The sequence below is a fragment of the Podarcis bocagei genome, assembly GCF_964188305.1.
Source record: "Podarcis bocagei genome assembly, chromosome: W".
Taxonomy (NCBI): Eukaryota; Metazoa; Chordata; class Lepidosauria; order Squamata; family Lacertidae; genus Podarcis; species Podarcis bocagei.
In genome coordinates, this window is record NC_138131.1 from 37418137 (window position 1) to 37441073 (window position 22937).

At 46.2% G+C, this 22937-nt stretch overlaps 1 protein-coding gene across 1 annotated transcript in view; it reads right to left on the reverse strand.

Annotated features, from left to right (window-relative positions):
• Positions 1 to 213: 213 nt before the first annotated feature.
• The window catches only part of LOC308578077 (uncharacterized protein), a gene marked incomplete at its 3' end in the record, with an annotated part of 28463 nt that continues 5739 nt past the window's right edge, over positions 214 to 22937 (reverse strand). Inside the window, exons 4-6 of the mRNA XM_081178359.1 lie at positions 21176 to 21277; positions 20150 to 20329; positions 214 to 261 (exon numbers count right to left, since the gene is read on the reverse strand). Of these exons, the coding sequence (XP_081034485.1) occupies positions 214 to 261; positions 20150 to 20329; positions 21176 to 21277 (330 nt within the window). The remainder of the gene's footprint in view (positions 262 to 20149; positions 20330 to 21175; positions 21278 to 22937) is intronic.

Here is a 22937-nt window from a genome sequence, read left to right on the forward strand (position 1 = left end):
CAAATTAAAAATTACAGGCCGATTTCCTTATTAAACGTAGACTACAAGATTTTTGCGGGAGTCATGGCAAGAAGATTCAAAGCCACTTTGATAAACAGTATCCACAGAGACCAAGCCGGTTTCTTGCCGGGTAGGCAAATGAAGGATAACTTAAGAAATATCATAAACATTATAGAATATTTAACAGAAAGGTGTGACAAACAAGGTTTACTGCTATTCGTGGACGCTGAAAAAGCGTTTGACAACGTAAATTGGGAATTTCTATTGAAACAATTGGAACATATGGAAGTGGGCACTGAATTTTCTAACGGCATAAAAGCAATATACACGGAACAAAAAGCAAGATTAATAATAAACAACGTAGAGACGGAAGAAATAATAGTAACTAAGGGAACAAGGCAGGGATGCCCATTGTCCCCACTGTTATTTATAACAGTATTAGAGGTTCTATTAAAAACTATCAGAGACAATAAAGAAATTAAAGGCATTAGGGTCGGCAAACATGAACATAAAACTAAAGCTTTCGCGGATGATTTGGTCGTAACATTGGAAGAACCACTAGACTCAACAAAAAAGGTACTCAGAGAATTTGACCAATTTGGGGAGGTAGCAGGCTTTAAATTAAACAAAAGAAAAACAAAAATAATAGCCAAAAACATGCGGGCAACTGAAATTGAGGAATTACAAAGAGAAACAGGAATAGAGGTAACAAAGAAGGTGAAATACCTAGGGATATGGGTAACGCCAAAAAATATAGATTTGTTTAAAAACAATTACGAAACGGTATGGAAAGGAGTCAAGAAGGACATAGAAACGTGGGGTAGGCTAAGATTGTCATTTTGGGGTAGAATAGCCACAATCAAAATGTCGGTTTTTCCAAGAGTTCTGTTCCTCTTCCAAAATATCCCGATCATTAAGGGTAGCAAGACATTTAAAGCCTGGCACAGAGATATTTCCAGATTCATCTGGCAAGGGAAGAAGCCGAGAGTAAAGTTCAAAATTTTGACGGATACGAAAGAAAGGGGAGGCTTTGCCCTTCCTGACCTGAAGATATATTACGAGGCATCTTGTCTATGCTGGATAAAGACATGGATAAAATTAGAAGACGGGGAAGCGCTAGACTTAGAGGGTCACGACAACAGATATGGGTGGCACGCTTACCTGTGGCATGGGCGGAAGAAGGGCCACAAAGGATTTGGGAATCATATATTCAGAGGCCCTCTATTAGAGGTCTGGGAAAGATATAAAGAGATGCTTGAACCCAGAACACCCCAATGGTTATCCCCATTAGAGGCAATGGCCATCAAAAAGGTCAATATGGGAACCAACTGGGCAACTTACGAACAACTGCTCATGAAGGAGGAAGGAAAGTGGAAAATGAGGCCTTATGATCAGGTGAAATCTCAAGTATATGATTGGCTAAACTATCACCAAATAAATGATATGTTTAGGAAAGATGTAAAAGATAAAGGCTACGCCGATAAAAACTCTAGGTTCCAAACTGAGATTCTGGGAAGTAACATAAAAATATTATCAAAAATGTACAAGTACTTATTGGATTGGAACTTGGCTGATGAAGAGGTTAAGGTGGTAATGACCCATTGGGCCAGAGATCTTGGCCGCAATATCTATCTTGAAGAGTGGGAAAAACTCTGGAAACAACACCTAAAATTTACGGCCTGTGTGTCACTCAAGGAAAACCTAATGAAAATGTTTTATCGCTGGTACCTGACCCCGGTTAAGCTAGCCAAAATGTACGGATCCTGCAATAAATGCTGGAAATGTAAGGTAAAGGAGGGTACCTTCTACCACATGTGGTGGGAATGCCCAAAGGTTACAGGGTTCTGGGAAAGTATATATGATGAAATGAAAAAAATGCTAAGATATACCTTTAATAAAAGACCAGAGGCGTTCCTGCTAGGTTTGGTAGGAAAGGAAATTAAGAAGAAAGACTATAAATTGTTCCAATACGCAACAACGGCAGCAAGGGTCCTAATAGCAAAAAATTGGAAGCAGGAGGGTATCCCAACAACGGAGGAATGGAGAAGCAAATTATTAGATTATGTGGAGATGGACAGGATGACATGTAAAATCAGATATACAAAAGATCAGAGGTTTGTTGAAAATTGGGAAAGTCTTACGAAATATCTGGAAAGCTTAATTGATGAACAGACAACACTAGTAGGTTTCCAAGGAGTTCTGTAAGAGGTAAAGGGTAAGGCTAAATAAAAACGGATGGATGAGAATGATTTATGGCTTTACAAATATGGAAATGCGGATTTATTGTTTAAATGTTATTTTGGACGATTCGTGGAACGACTGAAGGAAGTCAACTCCTTTTCTTTAAGTGAACAGATAAGAGCTTTGATAAAGTTTGTTATGTACTGTGACCTTTACAAATTAATAAAAATTACGTATGCAAAAAAAGAAACTCTTATGGGAGTGGATTGACTCTGAGAGTTTCAGTCTGGTTTCGCTTTTGCGGAGAGAGGACGCAAGATGGGTGAGCTTTCACCAGGTTTGAAGTTATGCTGTTAAACTTCATGATTAAAGGCTAAGAAGATAAGGAACGCCTTTGTGTCTGAATTTATTACTGCAATTGCTTCACCGCTGTGTTTATCTCTGCTACCGGCAAGAGGGAGAGGCAGGAAGGATTTTTGGATCAGCACGGACAGACAGCAGAGCTGCGCAAAGGGAAGCGTGCTGGACTCCATGTTTGTTTTTCTTGGAACTCATGGCAACTTTGGCCTCTCCGTTGCCATAGGTTATGGGTGCTTGCCAAAGCTTTGAAGCATTGCAGGAACGTCCCACGTGTGTGTGGGGAAGCCAGCAGGAGAGTTGCTGGGTCCAGCTGGAGCTCTGGAGCTGTTTCTCTGAGGCTGGAAGGAGCTCGCTGGGAGGAGAAGCCGATCTGCCAGAGGCCGGAGGAAGCTGATACCAGTCGTGAGTAAGCTTACCCCGGGGGAGAAGGAGATGGCTCAGTCCCAGGAACATGGCTTTGAGCTTAAGCTGCCATGTGAGAAGTTAACCACTAAAACGTGGTTGGAGTGGAGTTATTTAGCAGAGTTGTCCTTAGTTGGAGCCAAGCTCTGGGAATTGGTGAAGCCGATGTCTTCGTCAGCTGGGGCTGTTGCAAGCCAACGTGAAGCTGAGGAGCGTGTTCTGGCTTTTCTGGCTGAGAATGTAAGTGCTGATTTAAGGCCTATAGTTCTGGATGCAAGGAAACCTGCGGTCGCTTGGCTAGCTCTACAGGAAGTGTGCAAAGCTGGGGGCGGAAGCAAGGGCCGGGAGATGGCTGCATCAGAACAGGAGAGGCAAGAGGGCACTGACCACCTTCGTGGAAGCCGGTGCACAGCTGGGAAAGGCTGTGGGACCCCTGAGGGGGACAAAGGGACTATTGCCACTGCTGCTGTTGCTGCCAGTTTCGCAGGGTCTCAAAGCTGCGCAGGTGATGCAACATGTCTGCGTGAGGAGCTTGGAGAGAGGCAAGCTGCTGGGGGCCCTTTACCCACCACTGGGGGTGCAGGAAAGCGTCCTGGGAGCCCTGTGAGCAGTGGGGGGGCGGTGAGCAGTAAAAGCACAGAAAAGCCTCTTTTTCCAAAGGCTGCCAAGAGTTGTTTGCGTCGTAAGTCGAAGCCTGGGAAACAGGACAGAGCTAGATGCGTCAAGGTCAGCCATCTGCTGCAGAGGGAGATAACGGCTGCAGAGTTGTCTGGGAACTCTGAGATAAGTCCAGTCTTCGGAGCAACGAGAGAAGTTGCGGTTTCGGATGCTGCCAAGGACAGGGGGTGCAGCGGGACGTTTGTTGGCATGGCAACACTACAGAACAATTCCAGCAGGGACACAGCTGTGAAGTTTATAATCGACAGTGGAGCGAGTCATCACCTGATTGGAGAGACACCTGCTGGGGGGCTGCGGGACTGCAGGGCTGTTTTGGATGGGAAAATTGTGCAGTTTGCAAACGGTTCCCAAAAGCAAGTTTCTGACATTGTTGACGTGTATGTTCCTTTTTTGCAGGCGCAGCTGGAGATCTACGTTGTGCCGGGAATGTATTGTTGTCTGTTATCTGTACCAGCTCTTGTAAAAGAAGGGTACAAAATTTGTTTTGAAAATAACACCTGTTTTTTTCCAGAGGGGGGAAGCTGCTTGTCAACGTGGAAGGCAAGGACAATCTCTTTGTTCTGGAGACACCTCTGGAGGGTGGGGGGAATGCAGGAAAAGCACAGACGCAGTGTGCTAGTGTTCCCAGTCATGATTCATGTGTTCATGTATGGCACAAGAGAATGTCTCATGCTTGTTCGGAAGATGTTAAAAGGTTGCCCGGCTGCACCAAAGGTTGTAAAATCACACCATGTGAGGGATCCCTAGTGTGCAGGGCATGCAGCAAGGTTCAAAGGTGCAGGTTTCCCGGGGTAAAGAGGGTAACCACAAAACCTTTTGAGTTGGTTCACACAGACCTTACAGGACCCATGAAGTGTGAGAGTCTGGGTGGGGCCAGGTTTCTGCTAACAATGGCAGATGATTTTTCTCAGAATTTATGGTGTTTCTCTCTCAGGTCACAGAGGGAGGCAGCGCAACTGATCCAGGATTGGGTTGCGGAGGTGGAACTAAGGTTCTCCACCAAGGTGCAAGAGTTCAGGAGCGACCGTGGGTCACAGTTCACTGGGTCTGCTCTGAAGGAATTCTTCAAGGAAAAGGGAATTCGTCACCAGGTGACGGGTGCAAAGTCTCCTCAAGAGAGAGGCGTGGCAGAGCACAGGAGTGAAACACTGGCTGAAGCTGTCAGGGTTTTGCTGTGTGACTCTGGGCTGCCTCAGAGCTTTTGGAGTGAGGCTTGGAAGTTTGCCAGCTTTGTTTTTAACAGGTCCTACAATCACGATGTAGGTGACACACCGTATTTTCTGTTGCACAAGAGGAAGCCACAGGTGCATTTCTTCCGTTCGTTTGGTTCTAGGGCTTCAGTGCCGATACCAACAGCGCAACGGAAGGAGGGTGGTCCTAGGTGCCAGGACATGATCTTCTGTGGGTATGATCCTGTGACAAATGGGTGGAAGTTTGCATACCCAGAGGGTGATCAGACCAAGCTGCTGGTCAGCAAGCATGCTGAGTTCTTTGAGCAGGGTGGTTGGTCACGGCCTAAGGTTGGTTCTGATTTTCTCTCAGAATGTCTGTCCGATTCTGAGGGGGAGGAAGAAAGGGAGGAAGGAGAGGCAAAGGCGGAGCCTGTTGCTGAAGACCAGGTTGCTGATGATGGTCAAGCACAGGGGTGGGTTTCTCCACAGGTTAAGATGGAACCCAAGAGCGAGCCTTCATCTCCTGTTAGCCATGTGCAGGAGGCCCGAAGACGCAGCAAGTCAGAGGGGGAATCTTCTGAGCTTGCTGGAGACACACTTGCTGACCCCAGTGGGTCAGGAGGAGCGCCCGAGGTTGTACTCCGGCGGTCAACTCGGACCACAAAGGGGATTCCACCTGAGAGGTTTCAGGTCACCAGTGCGTGGGTTGGTTTCGCACAGTGTGATTCTGGGAGTGTGGAAGGGATTCAACAATTGCCTGGGATAGATGCCAGTGGGAGGCAAAAGGCAATGGGAGGTGAGTTGAACTCAAAGAGGTCTGTAAATAGGGGTTCACAGTTTCCCTCAGGGTTCGAGACGAGAGGGGGTGTTATTGGTTTCAGAACTCACAGGGTTAAGGAGTTCTGTGTGACGTCTCTTACCTGAGGCGTGGTTAGAAACTCTTATGGGAGTGGATTGACTCTGAGAGTTTCAGTCTGGTTTCGCTTTTGCGGAGAGAGGACGCAAGATGGGTGAGCTTTCACCAGGTTTGAAGTTATGCTGTTAAACTTCATGATTAAAGGCTAAGAAGATAAGGAACGCCTTTGTGTCTGAATTTATTACTGCAATTGCTTCACCGCTGTGTTTATCTCTGCTACCGGCAAGAGGGAGAGGCAGGAAGGATTTTTGGATCAGCACGGACAGACAGCAGAGCTGCGCAAAGGGAAGCGTGCTGGACTCCATGTTTGTTTTTCTTGGAACTCATGGCAACTTTGGCCTCTCCGTTGCCATAAGTACCACCTCAGTATGCAGACCTGGAAGAAGTTTTCAGTGAGAAAGAGGCGGATAGACTACCCCCTCACAGGCCCTTTGACTGTCAGATCAACCTACTCCCAGGGGCTCAGTTACCAGTGGGTAAGCTGTACGCCATGTCAGACAGGGAGATGCAGGAGTTGCGGAAGTTCATTGACAAGAACCTGAAGAGGGGCTTTATACGAGAATCAAGGGCGGTGGGGGGCAGTCCAGTGTTCTTTGTGGACAAAAGAGACTCCAAGGAGCCCCGCTTGGTCGTAGATTATAGGTCGGTCAACCGGGTATCGGAACCAGTGACCTTTCCTATGCCCAAAATTGATGACATTTTGGCCAGGGTAAGGAAAGGGAAGGTTTTTACCAAGTTGGACCTTCAAAGGCCGTACAATTTGATAAGGATGAGGGAGGGGGATGAATGGAAAACCACGATGTTCACCCCTCTGGGGGCCTTTGAGTACCTCGTGATGCCCTTCGGATTACAATCGGGTTCCAGCACATTTCAAGCTTTCATGAACCACGTGTTGGGGTCCCTGCTGTACAAGAATTGTGTGGCCTTCCTGGACGACGTACTTATCTACTCAGAGAACGAGGAGCAGCATCTGAAAGATGTCAAGAAAGTGCTGAAAAGGCTGCAGGAGCATCAGCTGTGGGTCAAACTGGAGAAATGCCAATTCCACGCCCGAGAGGTGGGGGGAGAGCTTCCAAGATGTCGCCGGCAAGGGCAGCCCTGCTCTAAGCTCCATGCTAGTCGTGCAGTTTTTTATTAGTTTTTAACAGTTTTATTAATTTCTTTTTACCTGTTTTAATTGCTAGCTAAGGCATTTAAACCTACAAGTGACACAGCAATTTGTCTCCCTTGTTGGAAGGACACTGAATCACCGGCTACACAAGGAACTAGAAGGCAAGCGTTGGTTAAAATTACTCCCGGGCACTGGATCACCGCTGCTGTAGCTGTAGCCTGGAGACAGGGTCTGAGCGGAGTCTCAATACTTGGGGAAGGGAAAGAAGCCAAGCCGAAGTTTTGAAGCCAGGCCAGGGGAGGACCAGAGGAGACCATAGGAGTCCTCAGGTGCCTGGACAAGCAGCTGAACCCGACGGGCTTGAGGACCCAGCCTCCCTCCCGAGCCGCTTTCTCCAGCTGCACTTCGTCATCCTACCAGCTAGTGTGGAAAGCTGTGAGGCTGTGAGGCTTCGGGTTGCTGAAATTACACTTTGAGAGGCGAAGAAGAAGTCTACGGCAGAGAGAGGTGAGAAGAAAGGAGACAGAAGTTCCAATTAAACAAAACAAAAGCCTGGAAGTTCGCAAAGCGGTGAGACCCTTCTGTTTTAAGTAAAGCCTGCCTTCACTTACCCCAGAGACCGAATAGGGGAGGGACGGGGGACCGGATAAAGATTTAAATTGAGAGCCCTTGACTTGTATAATTAACCGTGAAGAGGGCTGAGCTGGAGAAGATTTACTAGAGCCCTCAACAGGAGTAAATCTCTATCGGAATTTTACTCTTATTATAGCTCTTCAACGAACTGTGGAGAAATCCCTGGAGTTAAATACTCAGCTGCACAGCTAAATCACTGACTGTGGTAGGAAGTTCCCTTCTTCTCTCCTGTATTATTTATATTATTTAGTTCATATCTACTGTGGCTATGGGCAAGAGGAAACGCCTCAGAGAAGCAGAGGAATTACTGCTTCTCCCTAGCCCCAAGCTACAAGCTAAGGGAAGAAGAGTCCAGTCAAATCCTCAAGCAGCAGTTACTACACACAATAGATTTCTTCCACTAAGTGACTTGGATGTAGCCATTCCCAAGCCCCAAAATACCATCTTACACACTTGTAATCTAACGAGCACTCCCATTAAAGGTGGGTCCGACGTGGATGGAAAAAAGATCCAGGATAAAGAGAACCAGCTGGGAAATGAGTCCTCCCATTTACAATTAGTCATTAGGACACTGGACTGTATATTTAAAAAGATAGACTTTCTGACGTGCTCAATTTCCAAGCTAACTGAAAAAGTGATGGATATGGATGCCAAAATTGCCCTCAAAAATAACTACCAGAGGGGACCTCCACGGATAGCCCCACCAAAATCTGGGGCAAAGGGGATGAGAAAATACAAACTAAACAATCTCATGTGTAAGCAAAATCTAACACTGCAACCAAAGAAGGTGTGCCTAACGATAAGGTCAGAGATATGGGACTGGTCAAGCTTAGAAGGAGCTAAAATTGCCCTAAGTAAAATCCTGAGAATAAGCACAGTTCATATCGATCTTCGTGCTTTACTTCCGCTAACTCAATCAAATGGCCCTTACAAAGTTATTTTAGCCTTCCATTCGCTGAGATTACCCTTATTAATAATAAGAGAAAAATGGAAATTCATAAAAACAAAAATCATACCCACAAGGGTTTTTGCGGACAGCATAGTAAATCCACTACTTGTGGAAAAAGGGAAAGAGACATTAGATTCAGAAACAAGCTCTATAAAATCGCCAGACAAAGAGATCTTGCTCTCCCCACAGAGAACGGAGGAGATCGTCTGCAGCCCACAACTAGGAATGAATTTGGGTAGTTCCAGAATATCCAGTGGTGAAAGCGCCCTTATGAATTCATTTGATGAATTACAATCACAAGAAAAAGAAAAAATAATAAATAAATTAGACAAATTAAGAGAGAAGATGTTTCAGGCCAAAAGTAAAATAGGAAACAAAGAAATTCAAACAAACAGGGCCATTGAAGGCTCGGTGGACCTTCTCCAATTTAGCCCACAGCCCCAAAATAGGTCTATAAAATCCAAGGCAACGATACAGACAATCGTCCCGCCACCTTCATTAGTTAATTTGGAACCAGCTCATCCTGTACCAACCGGAATGGATATATCTACTAAAGAACAGCAAAATGTAAACAAAATTTCGACACATTCCTCAATGCCTGACCTGGAGTCATCATTATCGGACGGAGAATCCCTAGCTGATGATCTAGAAGTTCAATCTGTTATCGATACGGACTGGACAGAAGACCCCTTGGGCCATATAAATAAGATGATATACCCATGGAAGGAAAATCTAATAATAGCTAAAACTTGTACCGACCTAATCTCTGCCCCCCTAGGTGATAAGCTCTCTGATAAAACAAGGGATTTCAGAGAGGAGATCAGACCAAACCAGGACACTACCCCTATAGGACCGAGCGAGCAGAGCATAATTATAAACAGCTCAAGTGGCACACCTGCGTCAAAAGGAGAGAAGTCATCTACTATTAGTCAAAGGAAAATTACTGACTTCTTTAAATCTGACAACCCAAGATCAGCGTTCCCCCCTTCTCCATTGTGACTACCCAAACCCCAGTCAAATCTCCCCCCCCCCCCCCGTTCTCCTTTTTAAGCTGGAACACAGCAGGTTGGAAGGGGAAAAAATCTGACCCGGACCTTGTAAAACTAATAAACTTACACCAAGTAATTCTTTTACAAGAAACATGGGAAGAGGGGAGAGTAGATATTAATGGTTTTGATGTTACATCATTACCGGCATGCCCGTCTACTAAAGGAGGCCGGCCTAGTGGAGGATTAGTTATAGCAATTTCCTTGAAAATACAGGCAAAACTCACGCTTGTAAATGCTTCCACCTTTGCAATTACAGCCCTGATTACGGGGAAAAATTTTGAACTTGTTATAACAAATGTCTATCTTCCTCCTGGAGGCAACACTGCAGACTTATACAATAAATGGGTAATTTTGGAGGAACATCTTACTCTTTGTCTCTCCAAATACCCCAATATACCCAATGTTATAGCAGGGGACTTCAATGCTCGCATTGCAACAAACTGGGAGTCTTTAATCAAAGCCAAATGGTGGATAACTCCAGAATTCATTAATGACCTCGCCCTCCATACTCAAAGACTTTCCAAAGACAAAAGGGTAAATGAAGCAGGAACCCTTCTTTACCAATTGGTACTACGTCTAAACTTAGTGATTCTAAACGGGAACTGCCCGCCAGACGTACCGGGTGATTTTACACACATAAGCTCCTCTGCAAACAGTGTCCTGGATTATATGTTAGTATCTCATGACATTTCCCCCAAATTTTCCCATTTTAAAGTTGAAAATATTCAACTGAGCGACCACCTACCGTTGGTCGCCACAATGACTATAGACTGGACCCCAGATGGAGACAGGCACCCAACACATCTGATTACGAACTCAGTATTGCAAATCAAAAGTGTTAAATGGTCCGAATTACAGGCCCAAAAATACTCAGCATATTTCCAACAAGGGCTAAAACAAGCATATTCAGGCTTAATTGAGGACTACTATGATTATGACCAAACTCTAAGACTATTCTCGAATCTGTCAGAAGATCTATCGTCCTTTTTCTCTGTTCCGACGCATAAAATAAATCGAACACAAAGGAAGATAGGTGCATTGTGGTTCAATAGTGCTTGTAAACAGGCTAGACAACTTCTTGGTAACATCTACAAAGAATATAAAGCAACGGTCCTGCCAAAAGAATATTTCCAAGCAAAATCGGCCTACAAGCAAATTCAAAAGGGAGCTAGACAGGAATGGCAAGTGAATCAATGGCGGGCAATCATAGAAGCCTCATCATTACAGAACTCCAGACAATTTTGGCTCCTGGTAAATCAAAGAACTAAAAGATACCCTTTAACTATTATTCCTGCCCCGGTTTGGGAATCATACTTAAAAAATTATTTTGCCACAACTGACTGTACTGCTAACACAAGAGATGAATTTCAAGAACAGCTTCCCCTCTGGCCCCCCACTGATCCGGAGGACATCCATGATTTGATCGTTAAACTCAAAACAGGGAAAGCGCCTGGGCCAGACCTGATCCCGGCAGAAGCTATAAAATACCATGCGGACTGGTGGGCTTAAGTCCTGGCGACCATTTTTGATGCCGTTAACAACTCTGGAATGATCCCGGAAGTATGGAAGGACGCTATTATCGTTCCAATCCACAAAAAGGGCTCACCAGACGACCCAGGAAATTATAGAAATATCAGTCTGCTCTCAATAGTGGGGAAACTGTATGCCCGCTTCCTGTTGAACAGACTTACCCAATGGGCCGAAGAGAAAAAATTAATTGGGCCCGAACAAGCTGGATTTCGCCCAAAACAGTCAACAATTAATCATATTCTAATTTTACAGCATCTTGCCTGGAAATATTCCACCCCAAAGGGTGGCCAACTCTGTGTGGCATTCATTGATCTAAAGGCAGCATTCGATAGTATCCCCAGGAACATCCTCTGGGAAAAACTCACCCGCTGGGGCATCGACAGAAGGCTTCTCTGGCTAATAATTAAACTCCATGAGAACTCAGTGGCCAGAGTGAGACTCACTCCGGAGGGCGATCTCACCAATTCAATTCCCATTAACAGAGGTGTCCGACAGGGCTGTATATTGGCTCCATTCCTGTTTAATTTATTCATAAGCGACATGAGGACTCCCCTAACAGAGGCTCAAGAAAGGATTCACGCACCCCGCCTAGCACTTTATCGTTGCCCTCTGTTACTATATGCGGATGACGCAGTCATCCTCTCCTTTTCTAGAGTAGGTCTCAGGAGGGCCTTAATTTTTTTTGGATCATATTGTAACACAAATTCCCTTACAATTAATTATGGAAAATCTAAGATCCTAGTTTTCTCAAAGAGCCGGAAACTCCATAATTGGAGAATTGATGGGAGAGTCATCGAACCAGTTTATAGATTCCAATACTTGGGAGTTTGGTTACAACATAACCTTAGATGGAAGGCCCATGTAGCTTATGTTACAAACAGAGCCAAAGCTATCTCCTTGGCGATCTTGCGATTCTTCTTCACCGATGGAGCCCTCCACATCCCATCGGCGTTGAAAGTGTTCAAGGCCAAGGTGATCCCGACAATTGCTTATGCCATCTCAACTTGGGGGACTTTTGTCAACCTATCTCACCTACAGGTTATTCAAAATCAGTTTTTAAGAGGGATATTGAAACTGCCCAACTGTGTAAGTAATACAGCGTTACACATGGAACTTAATATTGTATCCCTGGAAAACGCCCTGTGGAAGCACATACTCTGTCACTGGTTATCTCTATGGCACAATCTCCCAAACTTGTATTTGATACAATGTATGTGGAGAGATGATTTCCAGAGCCCATGGGTAAAAAATTTACAACTGAAAATTACGGCAATGGGAATCTCCCCATCTAAATTACTAGAGCAGGACATAGTTCCAGCTAAAAGAACAGTAACCTGTAAACTAGAGGAGATGGATTTGCAGCAGAAAATGGTGTTGGGCAATGGTACCTGCTCACCTCAAAACCTTGGTTTATTACCCCTCTTAAGGCTCCCAAACTATTTGAATTCCTTAACTTCTTCGACTCATAGATATGCCTTTATAAAGGCAAGATTCAACGCCTTCCCATCGAACGTGCTGAGAAATAGATTTTCCAATGGACAGATATCGCTCTTATGTGATTGTAATTGTGGGGCACCGGAATCGTTGCATCACATAATCTTTGAATGTGCTTCTCACTCATCGGCCAGGAGCAAGTTTCTTGATCCATATCTAAAGGGAATCGCCGATGATTGGAATGAAGCCAAACTGAGATATCTACTAAATGATGAAGATCCCCTAAGATCACTCACGGTTGCCAGATTCTTGATCAGCGTCCTATCCCTAAAGAAGAAAAACGGACTCCTGTGTGGCTCGGATGACCCTTTTAAACCATGATATATGTTTTAGGATGTAACTAGGTGATATCACCACTGATGTCTTTTATTAATTTATGAGCAGAAGACGATGTCTATGTTGCAAATTTATTGTAATGTATGTTGTTGGGTCTTTTGCTTATTTTGCTTTGGTTCTTGTCTGTTCTTGTAAGTTTTTAGCTGTTTTAAATTTGGAGGTTTAAGTATATATATGTTGGTGGGAAACTGTCGTGTGACGGGCCAATGGCCGTAATAAATATCAATCAAGAATGGAAATAAAAAGTCCATTGTATAAAATACATTTGAGGGTCACTTGAGCAGGAAGCACGTGAGGCGCAGCAAAACACAGGCCGATAAACAGTAGACAAAGCCCATCTTTCCCAAACATCGCAGGAAAAGGCCAGAATTTACGAAGCGCATGAACCATCACAGCTTTCCTCAATGATGAAGCAATTGCTAATATATAATCATAGAACTAGGGAGTTTGAAAGGGCCACGAGGCTCATCTAGGCTTACCCCCTGCAATGTGGGAATCTTTGCCAAAGAGCTTCCCTCTTGTGGCTTATCCCCACAACAGATACTGACTTTGGGTTTTAGTCAAGCAAACAGTCTAATCCAGGCATTCCCAACCTGCGGCCCTCCAGATGTTTTTGTCCTACAACTCCCATGATCCCTACCTCACAGGACCAGTGGTCAGGGATCATGGGAATTGTAGTCCAAAACATCTGAAGGGCCGACGGCTGGGGATGCCTGGTCTAATCTGTCAGTGCCTAAATGATCTCAAGTGTCAGAACAACTTGACTGCCATCAGGAAATTTCCCACTGTCCCATTTCGACTCTCCAGCACCTGATCTGCATCACCAAGCAATCCCAAAATGCCGACAGCTTTGAACCTTGCAAGATCAAATGTCTCGCCCTGGACTGGACTCGAGGGACGATTCCGACATATTCCACATGGGAAACGCTCATGTCCCATGTAGCACCAAATCAGTAGTGCATGTGCTTTATAAAAAGCCTTGAGGAGATGATTGTGTTGTTGTTTAGTCATGTCCAACTCTTCGTGACCCCCTGGACCAGAGCATGCCAGGCACTTCTGTCTTCCACTGCCTCCCGCAGTTTGGTCCAACTCATGCTGGTAGCTTCGAGAACACTGTCCCACCATCTCGTCCTCCGTTGTCCCCTTCTCCTTGTGCCCTCCATCTTTCCCAACAACAGGGTCTTTTCCAGGAAATCCAGGAAATGCTGGACAGTAATACTAAAAGGAAAGGGAGTTCATGATGGCTGGGAGTTTGTTAAGAGGGAGATAGTAAAAGCACAACGTCAGGCAATACCAATGAGACGGAAACATGGAAGGTGCCTAAAGAAGCCAGGGTGGCTATCTAAAGAACTTTTAACTGAGTTAAGATTAAAAAAGGATGTGTACAAAAACTGGAAAAGGGGGGAAACCACCAAAGAGGAATTCAAACAAGTAGCCAGCACGTGTAGACACAAAGTCAGAAAAGCTAAAGCACAGAATGAACTCAGGCTGGCTAGAGAGGTTAAAAGCAACAAAAAAGGCTTTTATGGGTATGTTCGTAGCAAAAGGAAGAACAAAGAAACAGTGGGGTCACTCAGAGGAGAAGATGGTGAAATGCAAACAGGGGACACAGAAAGGGCTGAACTCCTCAATGCCTTCTTTGCCTCAGTCTTCTCCGATAAAGAAAACAATGCCCGACCTGAAGAATTTGGAGCAAATGATTCAGCAGAGGAAACACAGCCCAGAATAACTAAGGAGATAGTACAAGAATACTTGGCTAGTTTAGATGTATTCAAGTCTCCAGGGCCAGATGAACTTCATCCAAGAGTATTAAAAGAACTGGCAGATGTGATCTCAGAACCACTGGCAGTCATCTTTGAGAATTCCTGGAGAACAGGCAAAGTCCCGGCAGACTGGAGGAGGGCAAATGTTGTCCTCATTTTCAAAAAGGGGAAAAGAGAGGACCCAAATAATTATCGCCCAGTCAGTCTGACATCAATACCAGGGAAGATTCTGGAGCAGATCATTAAGCAAACAGTCTGTGAGCACCTAGAAAGGAATGCTGTGATACCAATAGTCAGCATGGATTTCTGAAAAATAAGTCATGTCAGACTAACCTGATCTCCTTTTTTGACAGAATTACAAGCCTGGTAGATGAAGGGAACACAGTGGATGTAGCCTACCTTGATTTCAGCAAGGCATTTGACAAGGTGCCCCATGATATTCTTGTAAAGAAGCTGGTAAAATGCGGTCTTGACTATGCTACCACTCAGTGGATTTGTAACTGGCTGACTGACCGAACCCAAAGGGTTCTCATCAATGGTTCCTCTTCATCCTGGAGAAGAGCGACTAGTGGGGTGCCACAGGGTTCTGTCTTGGGCCCGGTCTTATTCAACATCTTTATCAACGACTTGGATGATGGATTCAAGGGCATCCTGATCAAATTTGCAGATGACACCAAACTGGGAGGGGTGGCTAACACCCCAGAGGACAGCATCACACTTCAAAACGACCTTGAAAGATTAGAGAACTGGGCAAAAACAAACAAGATGAATTTTAACAGGGAGAAATGTAAAGTATTACACTTGGGCAAAAAAAATGAGAGGCACAAAAACAAGATGGGGGACACCTGGCTTGAGAGCAGTACATGTGAAAAGGATCTAGGAGTCTTGGTTGACCATAAACTTGACATGAGCCAACAGTGTGACGCAGCAGCTAAAAAAGCCAATGCAATTCTGGGCTGCATCAATAGGAGTATAGCATCTAGATCAAGGGAAGTAATAGTGCCACTGTATTCTGCTCTGGTCAGACCTCACCTAGAGTATTGTGTCCAGTTCTGGGCACCACAATTCAAGAAGGACACTGACAAACTGGAACGTGTCCAGAGGAGGGCAACCAAAATGGTCAAAGGCCTGGAAACGATGCCTTATGAGGAACGGCTAAGGGAGCTGGGCATGTTTAGCCTGGAGAAGAGGAGGTTAAGGGGTGATATGATAGCCATGTTCAAATATATAAAAGGATGTCACATAGAGGAGGGAGAAAGGTTGTTTTCTGCTGCTCCAGAGAAGCGGACACGGAGCAATGGATCCAAACTACAAGAAAGAAGATTCCACCTAAACATTAGGAAGAACTTCCTGACAGTAAGAGCTGTTTGACAGTGGAATTTGCTGCCAAGGAGTGTGGTGGAGTCTCCTACTTTGGAGGTCTTTAAGCAGAGGCTTGACAACCATATGTCAGGAGTGCTCTGATGGTGTTTCCTGCTTGGCAGGGTGTTGGACTCGATGGCCCTTGTGGTCTATTCCAACTCTATGATTCTATGATTCTCTTCTCATGAGGTGGCCAAAGTCTTGGAGCCTCAGCTTCAGGATGTGTCCTTCCAGTGAGCACTCTGGGCTGATTTCCTTCAGAATGGATAGGTTTGATCTTCTTGCAGTCGATGGGACTCTCAAGAGTCTCCTCCAGCATCATAATTCAAAAGCATCAATTCTTCGGCGATCAGCCTTCTTTATGGTCCAGCTCTCACTTCCATACATCACTACTGGGAAAACATAGCTTTTACTATACTGACCTTGTTGGCAAGGTGGTGTCTCTGCTTTTTAAGATGCTGTCTAGGTTTGTCGTGAGATGATTACCCCTCCTTTATTGCCTGTTCTGGGTTGCCCAACCACTACCCCAGAGTCCTCTCTTGGCAGATCAAGAGGAGCAGGTGACGGCAAAGGCGGCCGGGTTTTGAGCTGGGGCAGTCAGAATAAGGTCCACTCTCGATTCAAAACCCTCAAATGTATTTGATATCATTGATTTTTCATTTCTATTCCTTGCAGATCATCTCGTTGTTTTATTGCTACAACCAAGGGCTGATGCAAATTAAGAGGATAATGATGATGATGATGATGATGATGATGATGATGATAATAATAATAATAATAATAATAATAATAATAATAATAATAATAATAATAATAACTTTTATTTGTATCCTGCCCTCCCCGTCCGAAACCGGGCTCAGGGAGGCTAACACCAAATATGTAACACTGGTATAAAATCAAGCAATAACGAAATTACCTCCTGAAAACAAGCCAGGATCAAATTCAAATCCAATTAGATGGCTTTCCGCAGGATTAGGGTTGGGAACAGTAAACGCTCATCAGGCCCAACTCTTATATGGGCCTGTGAGAACACTGGGAGGCCTCTTTCATACTAGTCCTTACACAAAAAGAGAAGGGGAGTCAGGTTGAACCAAAGGCCCGGCGGAACAACTCCATCTTACAGGCCCTGCAGAAAGATGTCAGATCCCACAGGGTCCTGATCTCTTGTGGCAGAGAGTTCCACCAGGCCGAGGCCAAGGCTGAAAAGGCCCTGGCCCTGGTCGAGGCCAGCCTAATCTCCCTGAAGCCCAGGACCTCTAACATTTTTTTTATTTGCAGACTGTTAGATCCTCCATGGAGAGGCGGTCCTAGGCTGTATTCATTCGTTTGGCCCAACGTGGGGCTCGTACCCATGACCCCAAGATTCAGAGTCTCAGCGCTCTGCCGCCTGAGCTACTCACACAGCTGCCCTCTTGTGCACCTCACCTCAAATTTGTCCGAATTGTGCATGCCTGGGATTCACTGCATGAGATGGGAGGTGGGGTGGTTCCCAAAGTCAGAGCTCACGTAGCCAATGCGGAGCCGGCCCTCACTGCCTTTCAGGTCCTTGGGGTGCTCGTAAGGCGGCTTGTGGAGCACGTTGATCTAGCAAGGGGATTCAAGAAAGCCGGGTTACGGAAATGACATGGGGGTGGGGGACATGAGGCCACATCTTTGAAGTTGTTCCAATGTTACAAATATACATACCTTTGACTTGACAGCCCAAGAAAGACACACAGAAAATCTATGCTTTAACCGACTCTCCTCATTCCGCCATTTGAACGAATTTGGGCTCCACCTCCCTCCATGAGCCAAGAAGCAGGAAGTCATGTAGGCAGCAGGAACAGGGCATCCCGCCAGAATTCCCCAAGCCTGAGAGCACATACACGGCACCCCACCGAGGGAGGGACCAAGGGGGCAACCATAGACATCTGCCAAGGCAGTTTAGCAAGGCAGGTGTTCTGAAAGCCCATCTCCAGACAAGTCCAGTGGGAAAGGACGTGTCAAGAGTTTTATTGTTCTTTCAGTGATGGAGATTTAAGGGGTCTGATAAAGGGACCTCATAGTGAATGCATAACCCTTGTATACCCCTCCTCATTTGTGATGTGCTAGTGATGTAGTGATGATGTATCAACGATGCTGCTTGAAGTGTATTCTGGGGGGAAGAAGGAAGTTTTAAAAGTTGACATTGCCCCATGCTCGGGGTTCTTACTCCTGGGCAGACCTGTGGTGCAACAGTAAGAATCATGGTCTACTGACCACTGTTTTGCTCCAAATTACCGGGCTGGGACTTCCTCCTTTTACTGACAGCATGGACCCATGGGGGACAAGTGCCCCGGTGAGCTAGGCTGTCAAGGAGTCACTCACCCTGGAATTTTTTCGCTTAACAGCCATTGGCGCCAATACAGAGCAGGCTTCCTAAACCTTGGCCCTCCAGCAGTTTTCAAACTACAGTGCCCATCATCCCTGACCACTAGACCTGCTAGCTAGGCCGCAGTGTTTCCCAAACTTTTTTTGGCAACGGCACACCTGTTTACTGAAAAAAAATCTCGCGGCACACCACCATTAAAGCCCCGCCCCGTGACGTCAGCGCGCAGCGTCACGCCGGGAGGGACGCACGAAAGTGAAAGTTTTTTCCCTCCCCCCTCAGTCCCTCGCTCGGAATTCAGCTCGTTTGGGGCATCGCTCCGGCTGCTCCCTCTCCCGCCGCGCAGGAGCGATGCCTCTCTCTGGCTCTCCCTCCGCGCAGGCTGAGGGAGGGAGGGAGGTGCGTGTGTGACCCGTCTCTGCTGGGAGACCAAACCCAGCGAGGCAGAGTCGCGCGGAGGCGCCCAGGCAGCGCTGCCGGCTGCGAGGAGGAGCGCCAGGCAGCAGCAGGAGGCGCGGCCTCTCCTCGCCGCTGCCGCCCCGCCTCTCGCTGCCCGACTCGCCCGCCTCCCTCCAGGCATCTCGCGGCACACCAGCCGATGTCTCACGGCACACTCGTGTGCCGCGGAACACCGGTTGGGAAACACTGAGCTAGGGACCATGGAGCTGTAGGCCAAAAGCATCAGGAGGGCCAAGGTTGAGGAAGCCTGATAGAGAGCTCTACCTCTCTTTCAAATCAGAGCCGGCAAAGGCGGTGGAGTTCCTGCGCGGATGCCTCGAGGCGGTTGGAGGATGGATGGCAGCTAACTGGTTGAGGTTGAATCCTGACAAGACTGAAGTTCTGTGGTGTGTGGGCGGGTGGGGGGGACTCCCTGGTCCTGAACGGGGCAACTGTGCCCCTGAAGGACCAGCTGCACAGTCTGGGGGTCATTTTGGACCCATGGAGGCACAGGTCTGTTCTGTGTCCAGGGCAGCTCTATCTGGGATGCAGGATAAGACCCTCCCTGCCCACGGACTCTCTTGCCAGAGTGGCGCATGCTCTTGTTATCTCCAGCTTGGACGACTGCAATGCGCTCTATGTGGGGCTACCTTACTGCAATTAATCCAGAATGTGGTAGCCAGACTGGGGGCCGTGAACAGTCACAGAGACCACATAACACCAGTCTTGAAAGACCCGCATTGACTCCCAGTACGTTTCCGGGCACAATTCAAAGTGTTGGTGCTGACCTTGAAAGCCCTAAACAGCCCAGCAGATGAAACTTTCCTCTGGTTGTCAATATTAAGAGGATGCCAGCAAGATCAAACCTTTCTGTAAAATAAAGGATTTAAATCCAGTCTGACTGAGACCACATACCACCGGTCCCAAGAGATCTGCTTTGGCTCCCAGTACGTTTCCAAGCACAATTCATAGTGTCGGTGCTGACCTTGAAAGCCCTCAATGGCCTCGGCCCAGTAGACCTGAAGGAGCATCTCCACCCCGGACACCGGGGTCCCTCTCCCGAAGGCCTTCTGGCGCTTCCCTCCCTGCAAGAAGCCAAGTTACAGGGAAGCAGGCAGAGGGCCTTCTCGTGGTGACGGCCGCCCTGTGGAATGCCCTTCCATCAGATGTCAAAGAAATAAGCAATTATCTCACTTTTAAAAGACATCTGAAGGCAGCCCTGTTTAGGGAAGTTTTTAAATATTTAATGCTGTCTTGTGTTTTTAATATTTGGTTGGCAGCCACCCAGAGTGGCTGAGGATACCCAGACAGATGGGCAGGGTAGAAATAATAAATTATTATATATTATTATATATCCAAAGCCAACATGAAAGCATTCAAACTCTGACGGAACGGAGCGGCGCACACCTCTTCACAGCATAGACCCACCTTGTCCAGGCAAAGGTTCCCATGTCTCTCGGCAATAGCCTTTCGGAAGCCGTGAGACAGTGGATACAGCATGCTGTGATGCGGGTGCACCGAAGGGAGCCGGTTCTTCTCCAGCTGGTCAGCCACAATACTGACAAGCTTCTTCATTCTCTCGTCGTAATCGGTCCAATCACAGACGATCTGAAAGGGGGCAAAGAAAACCAGGGTTCTAGATTCAGGTAGGTAGCCGTATTGGTCTGATGAAGTCAAAATTTATATAAAAATTGTCCAGTAGTGCCTTAGAGACCAACAAAGTTTGTTCTTGGTATAAGCCAGGCACCCCAAGCCTTCGGCCCTCCAGATGTTTTAGACTACAATTCCCATCATCCCTGACCACTGGTCCTGTTAGCTAGGGATCATGGGAGTTGTAGGCCAAAACATCGGGGGGGGGGCACAGGTTGGGGATGCCTGATATAAGCTTTTGTGTGCATGCACACTTCTTCAGATACACTGAAGCGGAAGTCCCCAGACCCTGATATACAGAGGGAGAAGTCCCCAGACCCTGCTATATAAGAGTAAGGAGAAGCCCCCAGACCCTGATATATAGTGGGAGGGTGAGTTGGGGTTTTTCTCCGAAGGGTAGTAGGAGTCAATGGGTATGGTCCACCTGCTGGCAACTGTGAATGACTGAAAAAACAAGGGATGGTACACAGATGACCTGAAATAGTTTTAGGATATGTAATGAGACACAGTCGTCCACAGGTTGACCATACCGATTGAGTCCTACTACCGTTCAGAGAAATACCCCGCCCCACCCTCCCTCTAAATATCAGGGTGTGGGGACTTCCGCTTCAGTGTATCTGAATAAGTCTGCCTGCACATGAAAGCTTAGACACAGAACAAACTGAGTTGGTCTCTAAAGTGACATTGGACAATTCCTGAATTAGGTGACGCTTTTACCATTACCGTGGTACCTTGGGACTCAAACGCCTCGGTTCCCAAATGCCGGAAACCCTGGGAGTGTTGGCCCTTAAAACTCTGCCTCACCTGCAAACAGTGCGCCAGGTTGCAGTAAGCGTCAGGAAAATCCGGCTTCAGTTTCAAGGCGGTGCGATACGAAGCAATTGCCTCTGGGATGTTTCCGGAATCCTAGAAAGGGAGGGATATTTCAGCAATTGCCACTAGCTTTTTTTCTCAACCATCAAAACCAAAGATGAAGAACAGACAGAAGGCACGATGATCCACACCTGGTAGACTTATAAAGTAACATTCAACAATCATTGGAATAGAACAGGGGTCGGCAAACTTTTTCAGCAGGGGGCCGTCCACTGTCCCTTAGACCTTGTGGGGGCCAGACTAGATTTTGGGGAGGGGGAAAAAGGAACGCATTCCTATGTCCCACAAATAACCCAGAGGTGCATTTTAAATAAAAGGACACATTATACTCGTGTCAAAACATGCCGACTCCCGGCTAGATTGAGAAGGCCATGGGGCCGTAGTTTGCCTCCCCATGCTATAGAATAATATTGAGTATCAGCATGTAAAAATTCAATAGAAACCTACTCTTAACAATTACAATAAATTGTAATTAATCGTACAATAAATGAATATTACAATGAATGATTATTGTAATTGATCATAGAATAAATGTTACAATAAATGGTTATAAAACAATGGCAAGTCACAGTGTCTACAATAGCCGCAGCGAGAATCTTAACAGACAAAGGATGGAAAGGAGAATCCCATCCCTACTAAGTTGGCGTAGCTAGCAAAAAGGCTAAAATACGCAGAATTAGCAAGATTATAATACAGGCAGAATTACGAGAGGTTTTGGAAGAAACATTTCATAGAGAACAGGACACTTGCAGAGTACAGTGGTACCTCTGGATGTGAATGGGATCCGTTCCGGAGCCCCGTTCGCATCCTGAAGCGAATGCAACCCGCATCTGCACGTCGCAATTCGCCGCTTCTGCGCATGACATCATTTTGAGGGTCTGTGCATGCGGCGAAACCCGCAAGTAACGTGCTCCGTTACTTCTGGGTCACTGCGGAGCGCAACCCAAAAATATTCATCCTGAAGCATATTTAACCCGAGATAGGACTGTATTGTCTAAATTTACAGGGGTGCCCAAATTTTCCCAAAGAGGGCCAGATTTGACATGAGGGCGGGGCAAATTTGTTGAGCTGTTTTAGGATTTAACCCCAAGGTTGTTGAGCTCTTTTTAGGATTGAAGTTGTTGAGCATTTGGGGGGGGGGGTTGCCCCAGTAAGTAAACCAGGTTACGCTCCCCGGCCACACGCTGGACATGTGTGGTCTAAAAAAAAATGTTGGGAAAATTTAAATTCTTTGGCAGGTGTGGATTGACAAAGGACAGCAGGAAATATGACAAAACCAATGCATTTTGAGATCTAGGAGAGACGAGCAAAAGGGCGCCATCGGAAATGTGACGTAGGGGTGATTGGAAGTCACAATGAGATTTTTGGGTGTGGAACTCCACCATACTTTCCGTCTATATAAGCCACCCTCTATTTGGGGGGGCTCAAACCTTGCCAGTTCTATAAATTCAATTAGTTTCTTTATCCAGTCATCCTTTGTGGGTATATATTTCCTGTTCCAGTTTTGTGCAAGGAGTAGCCTTGCTGCAGCTGTCGCGTATAAGAATAATATCTTCCCATCTTGTGGTATTTCTTTACCTCTTATACTCAGTAAATATGCCTCTGGTTTTCCCCTCTAAATTAATTCTGATCATCTTTTTTATTTCCTCATGAATTTTTTTAACGTTTCTGTAGCCCCACCATAAACGTATCG